This window comes from Odocoileus virginianus, chromosome 9 (genome assembly GCF_023699985.2).
Source record: "Odocoileus virginianus isolate 20LAN1187 ecotype Illinois chromosome 9, Ovbor_1.2, whole genome shotgun sequence".
NCBI lineage: Eukaryota > Metazoa > Chordata > Mammalia > Artiodactyla > Cervidae > Odocoileus > Odocoileus virginianus.
Window position 1 is genome coordinate 62786996 of NC_069682.1, and position 17733 is coordinate 62804728.

The following is a 17733-nucleotide window of genomic DNA, read 5'->3' on the forward strand; positions in this document are numbered from 1 at the left end:
CTCTTGAGAGTCCCTTGGACTGCAAGGAGATCAAACCAGTCAACCCTAAAGGAAATCAACCCTGAATACTCACTGGAAGGACTGATGCTGAAGCTGAAGCTCCAATAGTTCGGCCACCTGATGCAAAGAGCTGACTCATTGGAAAAGACCCTGATGCTGGGAAAGATTGAGGGCAGGAGGAGAAGGAGGCAACAGAGGATGAGATGGTTGGATGACATCATCAGCTTAATGGACATGGATTGAGCAAACTGTGGGAGATAGTGAAGGACAGGGAAGCCTGACGTGCTGTAGTCCATGGGGTCCCGAAGAGTCAGACAACTTAGTGACTGAACAACAGCAACAAGAAGCTGCCCAAATGAACAGTGGGGATCTTTTTGTTGTTTTTTTTTAATATTTGTTTATTTAGCTGCTCCAGATTTTAGTTGCAGCATGCAGGACTTTTAGTTGTGGCATTCAGGATCGAGTTCCCTGACCAGGGATTGTACTTGAGCCTCCTGCACTGGGAGCATAGTCTTAGCCACTGGGCCACCATGGACATCCCGAGGCTGAGGATCCTAAAGGGGGAAGAGACGGAGGAAGGCGTACCATGGACGGGTATAAGACAGGGCTCGCCAAGCTGAAAGATGAGCAAGTCCAAAGGCATGGGTAGAGAATAGCACCATGAGAGACTTCTGGCCAGAAAAAGAGTTTGGGGTTGGCGAAAGCCATATCTGAAAGCACATTAAATCCAGACTGTGTTGGTTACCAGCTCTTGTTGGCCCTTTAGGGGAGAATCCTGAGAAGTGATGAATACCAATCATAGACATTTATTAAGCCCTTCCTATGTTCCAGGCCCTGCAGTTAGCTCTTTACCTTTAGAATATCTCGTTCAGTCCTCGCACACCCTGTACAAGTGCTATTATGATCATCCTCCTTTTCCAGATACAGAACCTAATGAAGTTTATCAACCTTAAGTCAGCCCCAAACTGGCGGAAGCAGCAGCTGAGGCCCCGCTGCCAGACCTCCAAGTCCATGCCTCTAACTACTCTGGTGTCCTGCTTCTCAAGTGGCTTCCTGCTTGATGTGCTGCAGATTCCCTTGGACTTCCCAATCCAGCTGCATACCAGCTCATTCCGGGCCATTATTCCTCAGGTAAGACCTTAGGACAAGCCCATTAACATGGGCCAAATGTTGAGATTGTGTGTGGACATCCATGAGCTGTGCATAAACTTTATCCGAACAAACAGCTTACTTATTAACATAGTGAATAAAAGTAAGCTATTAAATAAGTTATTAAGATTTTGTTTTTTGCTTCAAAATTTCCATCATTCTCTGACTTCTGGAGGCATAAAGACACAGGATCCAGATTCAGACTGCCTGTGTTTGAATATGGGATCTGCTGTTTCCTGTCTTGGGAACTCGATCTTGTTGGGCCTCAATTTCTTCATCTATCAAATGGGAACAACTCTAGTACCTGCCCCCACTGAGTTGCTGCCGGGTTGGCCATTATCAAATGGGAGATAACACTCAGCTAGGACAAACATTCAAGATCCTTCCAGGGTGCAAATGGGACACATTGGGCAGGCTAATAACTGGGGGCTAGACCAACAATCAATATTTGTTTGCTGTTTATGTACAGCAGAGCTGAAAAGTAGCAGGAGCAGAGTGGAGAAGAGTTCTCAGCCTCCCCTTCTCTTGAGTCAGGCAATTCAGCTCTGGCCCCAAACTTGCACACTAGTCTTAACACAGTGTAGGAGGCAGTATAGTGACCATCCAGTTATTGGAGCTTTCCCATTGTGGTATTTCTACCCATCCTGGATACATTATCAAAGTGCTCTTTCCAATCATAAAGCCATCCACTGAAAAAGAGTTCTAAAAATATAATTGCCTACTAACAAATATTTTGAGAATATTAGCTAATTTTTTCTCTCACTATTTTGAGTGTCTTTTCTTCTAAATTGGATATTGTCACATGTATGAATTTTTGTGTCCATTTTCATGGAATAATGTGAAACTACATTTTGTGTGCATATCCCCATTACTATTGAATTTTAGCATGTATTCATTTATTTATAGCCATTTGTATTTCTTATCAACTAAATTGCTACATTAACCATTTAATATATATTTTTAAACTTTATTTATATATACATATAAAATTCCCACCATCCTATGATTTTCCACTGCCAGTTCAGGGCCCTTGAAGATTTGAGTCTTGGGGGTTCTGCCCATCTGGCCTTCCCCAATACAGCTCAGGGTCCCTCTGTCTGTCTCATGTCTTCCCCTAGTATCTGCCCTATTTTTCCAGCTGGCCAGGATGTATCCTAATATGGAACTAGAGCTTGAGACGTCACCTGAATCAGCTCCATTCCTGACATTCACTCCTGGAAATGTGACCTTCATGCCAGTGATGGACATCCAGGCCTTCGCTCTCCTGCCCAAATCTGCTGGCCGCAAGCCCCTCTTCCAAATCAGGGCGGTGAGTCTGAATCTATCCAGGGCAATAAAGGGTCATGTTTGCTATGGTTAGAAGCCCCTCCCTTGGTTAAAGGACTGGGAGACTACACAGCTGAAGTAGCTGAAGGCTATTTATTTCTGGTGTGTTTCGAGTGGGTCTTGCACACTTGGTCTGAACAGCCAAGCTTCCCGATATAGCTAATCAAATCATAACACTGTCAGAGTTGCAAGAAACCTTAAAAGTCATTCACTCCAGCTGAGGTGGAAATTTTTAGCTTTCTCACTGTTACATTTATTTAATTTTAAAATTTATTTAATTTAAAGCATTGTTGTTGTTGTTTAGTTGCTAAGTCATGTCAGTCTCTTTGCAACCCCATGGACTAGAGCCCTCCAGGTTCCCCTGTCCATGGAATTTTCTAGGCAAGAGTATTGGAGTAGGTTGCCATTTCCTACTCCAGAGGATCTTCCCAACCCAGGGATCAAATACTCGTCTCTTGTGTCTCTTGCATAAACCTATTTAAAATGTTATAAATAAAAATAATCAAATTACCTTTTTAAAGAAAGTATAAAATTTAAAGAACTTTTAAAATAGCAATACTCTCCAAATTCATTCACAGATTCAGCATGATCCCTATCAAAATCCCCTCTAGTTTTTTTGCTTCCAATGAAGGGAGTGCAGTTTCAATCCCTGATCAGGGAACTGAGGTCTGGGAACCACATACTGCATGGCAGTATGTGGGGCCCAAAAAAACAAATAAACAAACAACAAACCCTTCCTTTCTCCACCCAAAGAACCAGAAAAATGAAGTCTAGTAAAATAGAAAACTTTTAGACAATAATTGTTTTACCATAGCTTCCTGGTGGCTCAGATGATGAAGGAGACATAAAAGATGCGAGTTCAATCCTGGGGTCAGGAAAATCTCCTGGAGAAGGGAATGGCTACCCATCCAGTATCCTTGCCTGGAGAATTCCATGGACAGAGGAGCCTGGACGGCTACAGTCCATGGGATCCCAGGGTCGGACACGGCTGAGTGATTAACATTTAACTTATTGCTAAACTCCAGAGAGAAAAGAATAAACGAACTAGAGAATAGAACAGTAGAAATCACCCAATCTGAACTACAGAGCAAAAACAGACCAAAGAAAAACAATTAAAAGAGCTTCAAGAACCTGTGGGACTATAATAAAAGATCTATCATTCAGGCCATCAGAGTCTCAGGAGAGGAGAAAGTGGGAGGGGCTAAAAAGTACTCAAAGAAATGGCTGAAAATTTCCCAAATTTAGTAAGACACAGACAAAGCTACAGATTCAAGGAGCTGAGCACATTCCAAACTAGATAAACCCAAAGAAATCTGTGCCAAAAAAAAAAAGAAAAGAAAAGAAATCTATGCCAAGACATAAGAATTAAATTTCCGAAAATTAGAGGTAAAGAAAAAGTCTTGAAAGTAGCAAAAGAAAAAGAACACCTTATGTTAAGGGAAAAACTTTTCCAGCGGCAGCATGTTTTTCACCAGGAAACATGGAGGTCAAAAGAAAGTGACGCTTTGTTTTTTGGTTTTTCATTTTCTTGGCCAAGTTATTCAGCATGCAGGATATAGTTACCCAACCAGGGATCAAACCTGCAGTGGAAATACAGAATCTTAACCACTGGACTGCCAGGGAATTTCCAAACATGATATATTTCAAGTGCTATCTTAGCTCGGGCTCCCACGACAAAATATCCTAGACTAGCTGACTTAAACAATATCATTTATTTCTCATAGTTCTGGAGGCTGGGAAATCCAAGATAAGGTCGGAAGTAATGCACGTTCCACTGCCCAGAACTCAGTCACATGGCCATACCTAACTGCAAAGGGAGCTAGGAGATGTAGTCCAGTGAGTTGTCTTATGAACCTTGAAGCCGACTCTGCCACAGACCCTTCCCTGTTCATCTTCAATAGTTCTTGGCCACTGTTCAAGCTGATAATGACCTTGTCTATGCCTGAGCAGAAACCAGCCTTCTGTCCTTTGGTAGGGACACAAACAGTGTTCCGTTTTTCCTACCACAAGCCTCTGGGCTATCAATCAAGTTTCAAAGTGGAGCTGTTCAGTGATGTTGCCACAAACATTCATGCAGGTGTTGCAGGTAAGATCTCACCTCCTGGAAAGAGGAAATGGACTCAGGTAGAACAGCTAACCATCATAGATAGGACAGGCTTTACGGAGCCTCCAGATACAGTCACCTGGTTCAACCCCACATCTGTAACAGATCAAGCTTAATCATTAAACATAGATGTCAATTACTGGTGTCTTTAAATGTCCCTAGAGCTTGGGGACTCTGAACTTTTGGTGGCCTGCTTACAGATGGACAATCTCCCCATTCAAATGCTCTGTGTCTTTAGTCTGGGCTTATTTCCCCCTTCCTGATGCTTCCATGAAGATGGAGATGTCTGAAACCGCAGCTCACCTCTCTTTAAAGTCATCGGTGGAGCTACCAGCCTCCTGCCTCCTCAGTCCACAATCCTTAATCACCTGCTCTTCGCCCATATGTCCCGCATCTGGCTGTGCTATCTATTTCTGGAGATTTGTCTCTTGCTCTTGGACCCAATAGCATGTCTTCTTGGGCCAAGAATCTGGATCGTCCTCTTTTGCTTTTCTAGAGTACCAACATCTCCATCACCATCAATGTGAACTCCAGCACGATCACTGGTTCATTGGCCACAGGGAGGTAAGAGGCCATGGGCTGGGGAAGAGGAGAGAAGGGGATGGATTGGCACTCGTCCTAGCAGTGTCCTCGGTTCAGAGCCTTCACCTGTGCCCCACATCTCATCCACTCTGGGCTCTGCTCCTTGCTGAGGTACATGTGCAATGGGTTCCCTAGAAGAATGAATTCCTGGTCTCAACATTAGATGCTGTTGGCTCATATAGACTGCCCTGACCCTGTTAAAATTAACATCTCCTTAAGAGATCTTTAAAAAGAGAAGCTGGGCTTCCCTGGCAGTCCAGTGGTTAAGACTGTGCTTGCAATGCAGGGGGCACCAGTTTGATCCCTGGTCAGGGAACTAAGATCCCAAATGCCAAGTGGCCAAATTAAAATAAATAAATACAGGAATAAAAAGTAAACAATGAGCTTTCAGGGCTTTTGGAGGTCCTGGAATTTGAGTTTATGCATATGACTTGGGGAGTCTCTGCAGTGTCAGAGGAGACAGCCAAGGGTTTAGACTATGAGGAGACAGCAAAGTAAGGAGGATTCGTGAGGACCTCACACAGTTTTACCAAGGAATTATCAAAACTGCCCTGCCCTGTGAGTGGAAAACAGAGAGATTGATCCAGGGTAATTAGAATTTCTGAACAAGTGGACCAGCTCAGCAGCCAAGGGAAAGCCTGTGAGGAGGGAGATCAATATGGCAGGTGGGGGGGTTGAGGTTTGGCTTTTATAGTGATGGAAGTCAACGTGCCAGCATCATTTATGGTGCCTCTCTTTTCCATTTTTATTGTCTATTGCCATGCTGTAAAAGTAACGCATGCTCATGGCAAGGAAAAAATTGGAAATTACCAAAGTATTAAAAAAAAAAAAAGCAGACAAAATCCCTCATCATTTTGCCACACAGAGATTATCACCATTAATAGTTTCATGGTTCCTTTCAGTTTTCTTATACATTTTTATATCATTGGAGGCATTCATTACTTTTTTTTGTATTCCACTTTTCCTGGTTAATATTTACATTATCATAGTTTCTTCAAGTTATCAAAGAGCCTCAGTGAATGTTATTTTTAACAATGTCACTTCTTAAGTCACAATGCATGCTTCATATTTATTTCTCTGACTGCATCAGGTCTGAGTTGGAGCACGTGGGATCTTCATTTCATCACCCGGTAGTTGTGGTGCAAGGACTTACTTGCCCTGTGGCATCTGGCATCTTAGTTCCCTGACCAGGGATCGAATCCCTGCATTGCAAGGTGGACTCTCAACCACGGGATCACCAGGGAAGTCCCACACAGTACATGCTTAGAGGCTTAAATCCACAAGCACATTGCAGAGGAACCCTTGGGTGTCCAGCCTCCAGAAATGCCCTTGCCCACAAGTACCACACACCCCACTGGTGAGGGAACTTGGGAGAAAGTACCAGCCACAGCATGAGGTGACCTGTGCTTCTCTTTCTGCACAGTGAGCTGAAATTGGAACTGAAGCACTCCAACATCGGTTTCTTCAATGTGAGTTGTTTTCCTTCATTATTTCTTGAGTGTCCTCTCCAACCAGGGCTTCATGGGAAGAAGCTTCATGGAAGGGCTCTAGGAGAAGCAACGAGGTCCCAGAAAAGATGCCCTGTAGTCTTGCAGGAATCAGGATATCACATCTGAAAGTTAATCATCCCAGAAGGGCAAAAAGAGTGACGCGACATGAACGTTCAGAGCAGGAGTTTTGGAGGATGATGGGTCTGGGCTCATCCATCAGCTCTGCCACTTCCTACCTGTGTGACCTTGGGCAAATCACTTAGCCTTTCTGAGCCTGTTTCTTTGACCATAAAATGGGAATGATGATAGCATCTATCTCTAATGGGGACTGCAATTTGAAATGGGGCAATGAATTCAGTAAGACACCTTGACCAAATGTCACACATATTACACTACACTCTCAGTATATGTCACTATAATAATGGCCAGGTGCACAATCTCTTCTCAAAAGCCCTTGAGACGGATGGGTTTCAGAACTGGGAATTTTTGGGAGGTACTGTGGAGCATGCCCCCCTGGATCTGGGGCAACATTTTATAATCAAACATAGTCATAGTTTTGCAAAAAATTTTAAAACATTCAAATAAGGTAGAATTAAAAAAAAAAAAACACCACTAAATAGCACCAGGACAGTTCAAGTCATGTTTTGTCACAAAATGTGCCTGTGTACACCTGTGGAGAATGAAGGTCAGAGATCTGGGATTTGGGAATTGTGAGTGAAGAACCGTTTATGTGTCATGGTGATAGTCATTGTCAACCTCTATTTTGTAAATGGGATAACAGGCTGATGTTTTCAGAGTTGGGAGTCAGATGCTCTTCCCATGGATTTCTGTTTTTATTCCTGTCTTACTTGATTCCTTTGCTCTGGCCCCTCCTCTGCTCCAGGTGAATTTGATGGAATCCATCTTCAATTACTATGCATTCCACATTATATACCCCTCTCTCAACGGTAAGAATAGCTGCTACTACCTGCCCCATGCAAAAGCTGAATTCTACCCTTTCTGTAGGACTCATGGGTTCATTCATTCATTCAACAAGGTGAGCCTCTCTTCTGTGGTGGCTGGGGGACTAGCGATGCAGGATCTTTGCCCTCATGGAGTTCACACGTTGTTGGGAAGGCAGACCTGTGAATGCCAACAGTTAGATAAATGACACCACAGAAGAAAGCTGTGGGAACTAGAGGACTGCAGGAGCTAGGAGGAGGCGCTTGGAACACGACTTGGAGGTCAGTCTAGAGGGCTGGGCTGAGTCCCAAAGCACAAGGAGTTAGGCCAAGGGAGGCTGAGCATTCCAGGAAGCACTGTGGAGAGCACCTGGAGTTAGCACATTTTAATTTTTTTAAATTTATTTTTGGCTGTGCTCGATCTTCACTGCTGCGAAAGGGCTTTCTCTAATCGTGGCGATTGGGGCTACTCTCCAGGTGTGGTGCTCAGGCTTCTGATTGCAGTGGCCTCTCTCGCTGCCGAGCACACGGGCTGTAGGCACACGGACTTCAGGAACTGTAGTGCGTGGGCTCCAGAGCGTGGGCTCAGGTGTGATAGGGCATGGGATTAGTTGCCTCATGGCATGGGGGGATCTTCCTGGACCAGGGATGGAACCCTTGTCCCCTACGTAGGCAGACGGATTCTTAATCACTGGACCACCAGGGAAGTCCTGGAGTTAGCACATTTGGGTCCTAGGGTGAGGCGAGGTCACTGACTTGCTGGATGACTGTGATGGAAGTAATTCTTGGGATAGTGGCTGCCTGTGAGACCAGTGGGCCTTCTCTGATGCCAGGGCCACCTCCAACAGGCCTCACCATCTGGCTTTTATGACCAAGAGATACGAGCCGCAAAACTGGCCTGGAAAAGATAAACTGGAGGAGATGGTGGTCCTTGGGGTTGAGTCCTTGCATATAAACACTACTCACTGCACGTCCCAGCACAGACCACTTTGGATAGCAGATGAAAAAGGGGCTCTTGAAGGAGACAGTAGAAGCTTGAGGCTGAAGAGTGGACAGATGTGCCCTGAATCCAGTAGCCCGCCACGAGTCAAAGCGTCCACTCTCTCCTTAGCCAGTTGCAAATGCAATGGTCTGCATCTTTGCATCTCCCTCGTCTCCTCTGACCAGCCCACTTCTCTCCGCTCTTTATCTTTCAGCAAAGCTTGAGGAGGGCATCCCACTCCCTCTGCCAAGGGACACCTACCTCAACAGCTTGGAGTTCCAAATCCATGAGGTCAGTGGGAAATAGGAGTACTGAATTGGGAGCTCTAGACCTTCCCAGATGTTTGCTTTAGGGCTGGCTGATGGATACTCTGGGGAGTCCCTGACTCTCACATAGATCCTGAACTGAATCCTCATAGGAAAAGAATAATTCTGGTTTTAAATTTTGGAGTATAAATGGCAGGTTTTGATGACCTGGAATCTTGCCTTCAGTAAAATAGCTCAGTTCCCAATAATTCAGTTCAAACATAATGGAACCTCTACAATGTACAAGGCCCATTAGCCATTGATGGCAGGAGGAGAGGGTGTAAAGTGGTCAGACTAGATGAACCACTTATTGAGCTAATAAGGGGCCACCTGAAAAGCCCAGAATGTCCATGGCTCTGAGTCCCCACTAGGCCCCTGACCAGGCTTCCCACCCTGGATGTGTGGTCCTGGAGAAAACCTGACGATGCTTTCTGGTGGAAGAAACATACCAGGGGCTGAGCCAAGGACAAGCATAGGACACTGATATAAATCCAGAAGCACTAACCAATGTCGTCACTGTGTAATGTTTCTTACTCCAAGGTAACCCTGGGCTACATCCTTAGACATTAACTGTGAGGGGAGTAAACTCAACCAGCACTCGTGTGTACATGGTTCTCCCAGGGGGGTAAAAAGAAAATTGAAGCAGGAAAGGGACATTCATGGATGTCTTCCAGAAGTCAGATCAGGAAATTGCTGATGAATTCCTAGGGGCAGGCAGCTGAGGGGCACAGTGTTTAAGGCCTCCAAGGGCTTGGTTTTTTATTCAAGTGAGCATGTTTTTTCCTGTAAAGGCTTCCCTTTCAGGAAGCTCCGATGCCGTGTGGCTCAGAAAATGATCTTTCTCGTCTTTTCTGCCTTCTCTCCAGAACTTCTTGTTCTTAGGGGCCAATGTTGATTAGCCTGACGACGGAAGAGTAACTGTGGCTGGAAGAGTGGACGACACAAGTGGACTGCCCTTGACTTTGCGGGAATCGAGGCTGCCTCTTCTCCCATGAGCGTCCCCTGTCCTCGTGGACGCAGGGAACGTCTGACGCCTGAAGACACACCTGACTTCCACCACCCCTTCGTGTCCCTACATACCCTTTCAGTTGTCCTCAGCCTTTCTCTGGGGGGCCAACTCCAACTCCTTGCCTGTGGTCCCCTAGAGACAACTTCAGTGACAGAAAAAAGTATGAGCAGTGTTCAACCACCATGCAGCCCAAAGCATCCTGCTCAACATTAAACATACATGTGGAACTTTGTACATGTTATTGGACGTCACGGTTAAAGGCGCAAGTCAGACAGAAATGGGCTTAAAGCCTGTTCTACTTTCTTGATGTAGAAGACTCACTGAGACCACAGACCACAAATCTACCCAATAAATTATTTCAATTTGATTTGCCTGCTTCTGTCCCTGGGCCTAGTGCTAGAAGAGGTGGGATCAGAATAAGAAAAACACATGGTCTCTGTTTACATCAATATTACAGCCAAAAACAGGAGCCGGCAGATTTTTTCTGTAAAGGGCCAGAGAGCAAATCTTTTAGTCTTGGCTGAATATATTGTTTTAACGACTCAACACTTCTGTTATAACAGAGAACAGCCTGCTAGCATGTGTGTGGCTGTGTTCCAGTAAAACTTTATTTAAAAAAAAAACAAACAAAAAACAGGCAGGCCAGATTTGAGCAATGGGCCATAATGTACAAACTCCTGGTCTAAAACAATCCACCAAGAATAAAAGGCATTTACACCATGAATGCAACCCTGATCTATAATACAATTAGGAAATTACTATCATACTCAGTTACAAAAGTAATAAAGAGCATAGACTTAGGACAAGTGTGACCTGCTTTATAACTGTGGCGACATCACCTCTTTGCTCTCTTAGCAAAAATCTATTGAATCTCTCCAAACCCCAGATTTCTCAATTTTAAAATAGCATGAGAGGACTTCCCCAGAAAATGATAATGAACCAAAGCCAAATATTATCCTGGAATGCTTGGTTAGCAAAAAAAGTTGCCATTTTTCCTGCAGATTACCGTTTATTGTTCTAATCATGGGCCGTTTCCTTCTCTGCTTCTGCATCTTCTGGCAGCAAAGGATTCCCCTGTTCATGGGTTTTCCTGGCCAAGGTCATTGGACAAACCCACTTTCCCAGCTTTTCAGGGTATAAAGAAGCATAACCCTCCCACCAAAAAGTCCCACTTCACATACACAACCTCTTCTGCTGGCAGGAGGCATGCTTATTGCTTTAAAATTTTTATTTTTGGCTGCTCTGGGTCTTTGTTGCTACATGCAGGCTTTCTCTGGCTGCAGCGAGCAGGAGCTACTGCTTTATTTTTAATGTCAGCAGACATGTAGACTGACTGACAAATACCTCTGAAAAGGGACCGCTGCCTGGAAGCTGAGAGTGAAGGATGACACACACAGACGAGTTCAGCGGGTCCTCTTGGCTTCTGCCCTCCTGGGTCATCTAGGCCAGCAGCACAAGCGGCCAAGTCTTCCTAGTGACCTACAGCACCTGCTGGGCTTCATGCAGGGGCAGGCCCATCACAGGATACCCTAATAAGCAGCATCATACCTCACCAGTTGAGAAAGTCAGCGATGCTTCGGTTTGTAGTTGACAGATACCCAGTTTGACTGGCACACGGGCTTACTGCTCAAGGCATGTGGGATCTTAGTTCCCTGCCAGGGATCCAACTGGTCCCCTGCTTTGGATGGCAGAGTCTTAACCACTGGACCATAAGGGAAGTCCCAATACCGTGTATTTTACACCCCAGACAAGCTGACCAACTTGTTCCAGCTTGCCCAGGACTTTACTGGTTTTAGCAACCAAAGTCCCATGTCCTGGGAAACCCCTCAATCCCATGCAAGCTAGGCCAGCTGGTCCCACAAGCAGGTACCTGCTGAGCCCACCCCCCAGCTTTCCCAGTGACATCAGCACCTGTCTCAGTCCGGCACCCTGGTTCCTGTCAGAGCCTCGACTCTCACAGGTCCTAACCTGAGCCAACCACCAGCACTTGTTCATCTCCGTCTGAACACAACACCTCAAACAACAGCCCATGTGCCAAGCCTCAGGAGTAGGATGGAAGGACTTAACGGGTAAAAACAGGATCCAGCCTGTGGCCCACATTCACGCTGCCCCACCTCGCTGGCACATGGCTTGCTGTGGATTTAAAACACAGGTGAGGTGGTGTATAGTTTATTGAATGGGCAAGTGGAGAGGAAAATGATAAACAGCTGCCAACTCAACAGAAAAACTCCTGGTCACTGAAGTCACCGAGGGACTGGGGCCAGCCTTCTCGGTCCACACCCTCCAAGGGCACAGCTCTCAGCAGTCAGAGCAGCTGAAGGGGACCCGGGCCGCCAGTCCCAGAGCCCTGCCCCGGATCTCTAGTGCCGAGAGAACACAGCTCCCGTGACACTGTGAGCAGATGGCGGGCAGCTCTTCACGTGGGAATGGCACTCTCCATTCTCTGCTCCACTGGTATCCACAAACAATAGGGATCTACAAGAAAGGACAGGCAAGACCAATGGTTGGGAGTTCCCATCTGCACAGACTTAAACCAGCCAACCCTCCGGGGGGTGGTTCCCAGCAGATGGCATTAACTCACCAGCCAACCCTCAGGGGATCAGTTCCCAGCTGGTTCAGTTCCCACCTCAGGGAGAAATACCAGCCATTCCAGATCCCAGGTGACCCCAAGGCCACTGACTCAGGACCCTGGGACTTCCTCAGCCACCTCCAGATCTAAGGCTGACCTAGGAGGGAAGAACCATGTAAGCATTTAGTCTCCAGCACCATCTCCTCCCTAGGTCACATCACTGAGGGTTCCAATCGACCAGGCCCAAACTTCCAATTTATGCAAGCTCAACTAGAATCACCAGAATAGATGCGGTAACAAAGAAAAACATCTCAAAAAGTTTGGTTTTTACAACAACAGATTTTCTTTCAAGCACCAGATCAGGAAAGACAGACTAGACTTTACTGCTGTCAGGGGCCCCGACACCAAACTCCCACTGTATCTTCATCAAAGGATGGACCACCACCCTCAGGAGCTCTCCCATCGTCATCCTATTCTGCAAAGACCCACTTAATATGGCCCGCCAAGAAAAATGGGAAGGCTAGCTGAGGAGCCCCAGGACCAGGGACTGGACAGGACAAGCCTCTCATGTATGTCAGGGGCAGAGGGCAGGTTTGAAAGCCAAGGGAACGCTCAGGCTGTTGGATGCCTACCGAGTATCCTGTGGCTCACATCTAACAGTCTCACTACCTTCACGTTATGAGATGCAAATAGAGACACCTAGCAGAACAGGATCAAACACGAATGTAGACAGGAGAGAACTAGACATGAGCCCTCAGACCAAATGTGGGGGAAGGGGGGCAGTGGTGAATGGGACCCCACCTCACCTTTATCTGGGAGCCGGACACACCTCTTGGGGTGCCATGTTGCATCTTCGGAGCATATTAAGCAAGGGCAGTGGTGGAGGGTTTCTGCCTCCCACCGAACACATCTGCAGCAGAGACAAAAGGCAGGTCGTCAGCCCTCTGCTGATGAGGGCTGGGGGCTCCGTCAGCCACACCAACACGCACGTCAGTCATGGGCTGTCTTGAATAACATATTATGGGTTGTCCACACTCCTGTTAAGTCCACAGAGCAGAAGCCACAGTTTACAGCCCTCCCTCCCCACCCCACGCTCTTTCACACCACGTGAACTTATTCCAGTGTGAGGACCAAGTGTGTGCTGATTGGTTTCTGCCAAGAGGCTCCTGAACTTCGAAGACAAAGTGAACCCCTGCAAGTCCAAGGACCAGCAGAGGGCTAAGCTCTGAAGGGAATGGCAGGAGAAAAAAACTAGTGTGTGAAAGCTCCAGGGTTCGGAAGGGATGGCTGGGCCCTTCAAACACGGGGAAAGGTCTTTCAGGGATTCCTCTCCCTGCAGTATCGATGACCAGGGCACGGGCAGCCCGTAATCACTTTCGATGCAGGAGCAGCAAAGGGCAGAAGGGGAGCCAGAGAGGACAGGAGGCTGGCGCCAGGGGCCCGGGGAATGCCCAAGTCAGGGGCAGCAACCCAGCCCTGCCCAGTCACGTCGAGTCCCAGCAGCTTTGCAGCACCCTGCCAAGACCCCATAAGACCTCCCTGCCAGGGGGAGTCAACACACTTCCAGCATAAAAAACAGCTTTCTGGCTGAAAACAATCAGGATGTTGGTCAGGACACAGCCATGAAACCGGTTTTAAAACCTTCACTGCTATCCTAGCTTCCCTTTTCACGAACGTGGCTTCTGAGATGGCGGTCACAGGGCTAGACGGGTTCAGAGGTGGAACCAGAGCCTCTGGTGCGTAGACCCACATGTTCCCCATCACAAGACTTGGAAGGGAGGTGCCTGGGGAGCCCTTCTCCCAAGCAGGTTTCTACAGGGCCCTCCCCTGTGTACATGGGAGAGACCGCCTCACACCAGGATGCCTGTCACCCCACTTCCCCTTACATGATCACCCAAGCCCCAGGAAACATGCAGAAGACTTTACAAAACACACAAAACTCCACAGAATGGTCCAAACACCTTACCTGGGGCCCCGGGGCCTAGCGCCCGGCTGGCATGAAGATGGTGCCTCCCGTGGAACCTCTGTGCACACAGACCCATCTGCAAGAGAAAGGCCGTGAACGGGCGCGCAGGGCAGGCCCTGGGGGTCAGAGAACCACCTGGCACAGCGGCTGGCAGACTCCAGCACCCTCACAGGGGGCTGTCACTGTAGTCCCTGAACTGCCACACTACTGTCTCCAAAAAAGGACAAGGTGACTCTAGGAAGGGGTGTGCAGGTCATCTGGACAGGATTAACCCCCACGTCATCCTATGGGGCAACTGTGATCGATCTGCTGCTCATCCGTCTTGTTTTAAAAACAACATGCTGAGGTCAGGGTTTGGGGAGCAGCCCGTGGCCGACTGGCAGCGACCAGAATGGATCGGAAGGGCTAACAGGTGTAGGGGGAGGGCCATGGGTCCACCATCTACTATGAAGGTTATGTATACATGTATCCTCAACGACACTGTGCCCTGCCCAGTCGGTTACTAGAAAATCACCCCCGGCAGGATTAAAGGCAGGTAACAGTAAGCCTAGCTTTCATTAGAGAAACAACACATCCAGGGGAGAAGGAAAGGAGGCTGACCCGGCAGGCTGGCTTGCCGGAGGGCATGGCATCCTGACCCTCTGCAATGGGAGGAGTCTGATCTCCTTGCAACAGATAGGGCATCTCTACCTCTTTGGGTTTCTTTTCCCCGCTTCTATGACCAGCTGTTATAGCCAGGTATCAGACACAATGCAAAGAGGTACTGCCCTCAAGATCACAGCATAACGGGCACGACCAGCAAATCAAGTTTTCCAGGAGGAGTTAGTGCTGGGTGATGGGGCTGAGGATGTGGGAAGGGGTGTGGGGAGGAGGCAGAGAAAGCTTCCAGGAAGGGAGCCCTCCCCTGCCAGCCCATAGACTCCTGAGGCAGGGGTCTCCTTGGGAAGAGGGGCACTCAGTGAGCACACAGCACTGGGTGCCAGGAAGCAACACAAATCGGGAGATAGACAGACATGTGCGAAAGCGCCAGGGTTTGCAAGGGACAGGATGGACCCTCCAAACACGGGGAAAGGCTTTCGGCAATTCCTCTCCCTGCACTATCAATGACCAGGGCACGGGCAGCCCACAATCACTTTCGAATGCAGGGGCAGAGAAGGGCAGAGAGGGAGCCAAGCAGAGGCCACTGCCAGCATCCTGAGAGGCGGCCTGAACGAGGAACAGACCAGCAGACGGAGCACTGACCAGACTCACAGCCTAAGATGGCAGATCTGCCCTGGATCATTTCCCGGTCCCTGCCAGGAGACGAAGGGAAGGCTGACCGGCAGAAACTCGGAGAGCCCCTGGGTTCCAAAGGAGTGAGTGAACACACCACCAGGATCGGCACCAGACAGAATTCTCGCTCAGGCTCACAGACGAGCCCTCAGCTGGTCAGTGGGTGTGAACCTCCACCCTCTCAACATCACTGCGGCCTCCGCCCGGGACTCTCCGCAGCAGAAGAGAGCCGGGCCTCCAAGTGCACCTTCACTCCCCACGCCTCTGGCCTCCCAGTCTGCACAGAACTGGGAGGATGAGCAGGACAGAATGCACAGAATGAGGAGGACACCACTTACCTGGGTCTCAGTCTCGGTTCTCCCTGAGGACAACTCTCGCCCAACGGCAGCCACGTGACACTCCTGCGGGGGGAAAAGAGGCCGGCAGGTGATCAGCCCACCGGACAGGAAACCATCATCGTCACCAACAGGAAAACCCGGGTGTGAATGCTGGGGAATCACCTCCACCCTCAGTCCGCCTCAGGCTTGGCCACTGTGACCGCAACTGAAGGACTGTCTGGTTTGGAAGGGACAAGCAAGAATCGCCTGAATTATAAGGAACATTCTTGCAACTCTTCCACGGCCCATATTACCAACAACTAGGACACAGGCAGCCTGTAATCACTTCAAATCCAGTGGCAAACAAGGTCTCAGGGCTGCTGAGACCGGAGACCAGAGTCTTAAGACCACAGCAGTGGCAGACCCCACCCACATTCTTTCCCAAAGCCTCACGGGAACCAGCACTGAGCCAGGCGGACAACAGACACCAGCTGCCAGGAGGCGTCTAAAGCGGCGGTAGGAGGGAGAGGGTGTGTGACAGCTCCTGAGTTCAGAAGGGACAGGAGTGAACCCTCCAAACACAGGGAAAATGCTTTCAGCAATTTCTCTCCCTGCGCTATCAATGACCAAGGCACCAGCAGCCCACGATCACTTTCGAATGTAGGGGCAGAAAAGGGAAGATGGGGAATCAGGCAGAGGGGCCCAGTTTAGCAGCCAACTCTCCAGCCAGGCAGGGGAAAGCTGCCCAGCCGGGCCCAGGACCCCAGGCACTAGCCTCACTTCCTGAAAAGGTTCTACTGCCCCCATCAAGAGAAGCCAGGGGAAGACCAACTTCTGGTTTAAAAAAAAAAAAAAGCCTCAATTACTCATCCACCCCACAAATACCAACTGAGGACCTACTACATGCCAAGTACTGTGAGTTCAAAGACAAACACAGACCAGGCCTCTGCCCTTCCGGAGCGATTGCCATTTTCTCCCGTGAAGGAAAGGAAAGCTCAAGAGAATAAAGGAACTCACCCCAGGTTCCCTGGCTAACGAGGGGCTGAGTCAGGATCTGAACTCAGGCCTGCCTGGCCCCCAAACCCAGCCCCATCCTCCTGCACAAGGGCTTTGCAAGGCAGGTCCCAGAACCCTCAAGCCCAAGAACCACCCCCTGGGCAGTAGGGCAGGAAGGCCACAGCTCCAGCACTGCCCCAGGGGACAGCTCAGTCCCTGGACACCGCGGGGCCGCGGCAGGCAGTGTGGGAAGGGTCCTGCAGGAGAGGAGGGGGCGCCGCCCAAGGCAGGGTCTTCAGCTGTGCAGGGCCTGGCCCGGGAAAGACAGGGGAAGGCCTTCAGTGCGAAGCAGGGGCCCAGGAAGCCAGACTGCTCTTCTAGGGCCCTGGGGGCGCCCTCAGTTAAAGTGGAGGTTTGCACACTTTCCCTTAGAGGTTACCGACGGGAAATGGGCCAATGGTCACGAAGATATTTGCCCTGCAACCGGCAAGCGGCTTCAGGGGATCAAACGCTGGAGTCGGAGGTGATGGGAGGTGATAGGAGGTGATGGGGGGGGGAGGCGGGGGGCTCTGGCGCAGCAAGGGTGCGGTTCACACCGGCTCCGCACGAACCTCCCTGCGAGACCTCGGGCCCACGCATCCCCGGACCCGCTTCTCGCCGTCGGCGGGTCCAAGTCTCCCCACGGATGGGTGAGGCCAGGGGACCCCCATATTCTGAAGCGGCGT

General features: G+C 48.9%; 1 protein-coding gene and 3 non-coding genes across 5 annotated transcripts; 1 reads left to right on the forward strand and 3 right to left on the reverse strand.

The window, feature by feature from the left end:
* The first annotated feature begins 2283 nt into the window (after positions 1 to 2283).
* On the forward strand, positions 2284 to 10219 carry LOC110147547 (lipopolysaccharide-binding protein-like). Of its 2 annotated transcripts, none has more exons than XR_011489622.1 (5): positions 2284 to 2458; positions 5076 to 5143; positions 6585 to 7598; positions 8789 to 8865; positions 9746 to 10219. XR_011489622.1 is itself a non-coding variant. In XM_070472620.1 (5 exons), exons 1-5 carry the CDS (start codon positions 2297 to 2299, stop codon positions 9759 to 9761), a joined length of 369 nt encoding a protein of 122 aa, XP_070328721.1. In that variant the 5' UTR covers positions 2284 to 2296; the 3' UTR covers positions 9762 to 10219. The 2 variants fall into 2 exon arrangements, 1 of the variants encoding a protein (XP_070328721.1); XM_070472620.1 differs by having other exon boundaries at positions 6585 to 6630.
* Positions 10220 to 13712: 3493 nt separating this feature from the next.
* Positions 13713 to 13844, reverse strand: LOC139036838 (small nucleolar RNA SNORA71). Its single transcript, XR_011489701.1, has one exon. It is a non-coding gene; the product is annotated as a small nucleolar RNA SNORA71 (small nucleolar RNA).
* A 1593-nt stretch (positions 13845 to 15437) lies between these two features.
* Positions 15438 to 15570, reverse strand: LOC139036834 (small nucleolar RNA SNORA71). Its single transcript, XR_011489697.1, has one exon. It is a non-coding gene; the product is annotated as a small nucleolar RNA SNORA71 (small nucleolar RNA).
* A 973-nt stretch (positions 15571 to 16543) lies between these two features.
* On the reverse strand, positions 16544 to 16678 carry LOC139036836 (small nucleolar RNA SNORA71). Its single transcript, XR_011489699.1, has one exon. It is a non-coding gene; the product is annotated as a small nucleolar RNA SNORA71 (small nucleolar RNA).
* Positions 16679 to 17733: the final 1055 nt, after the last annotated feature.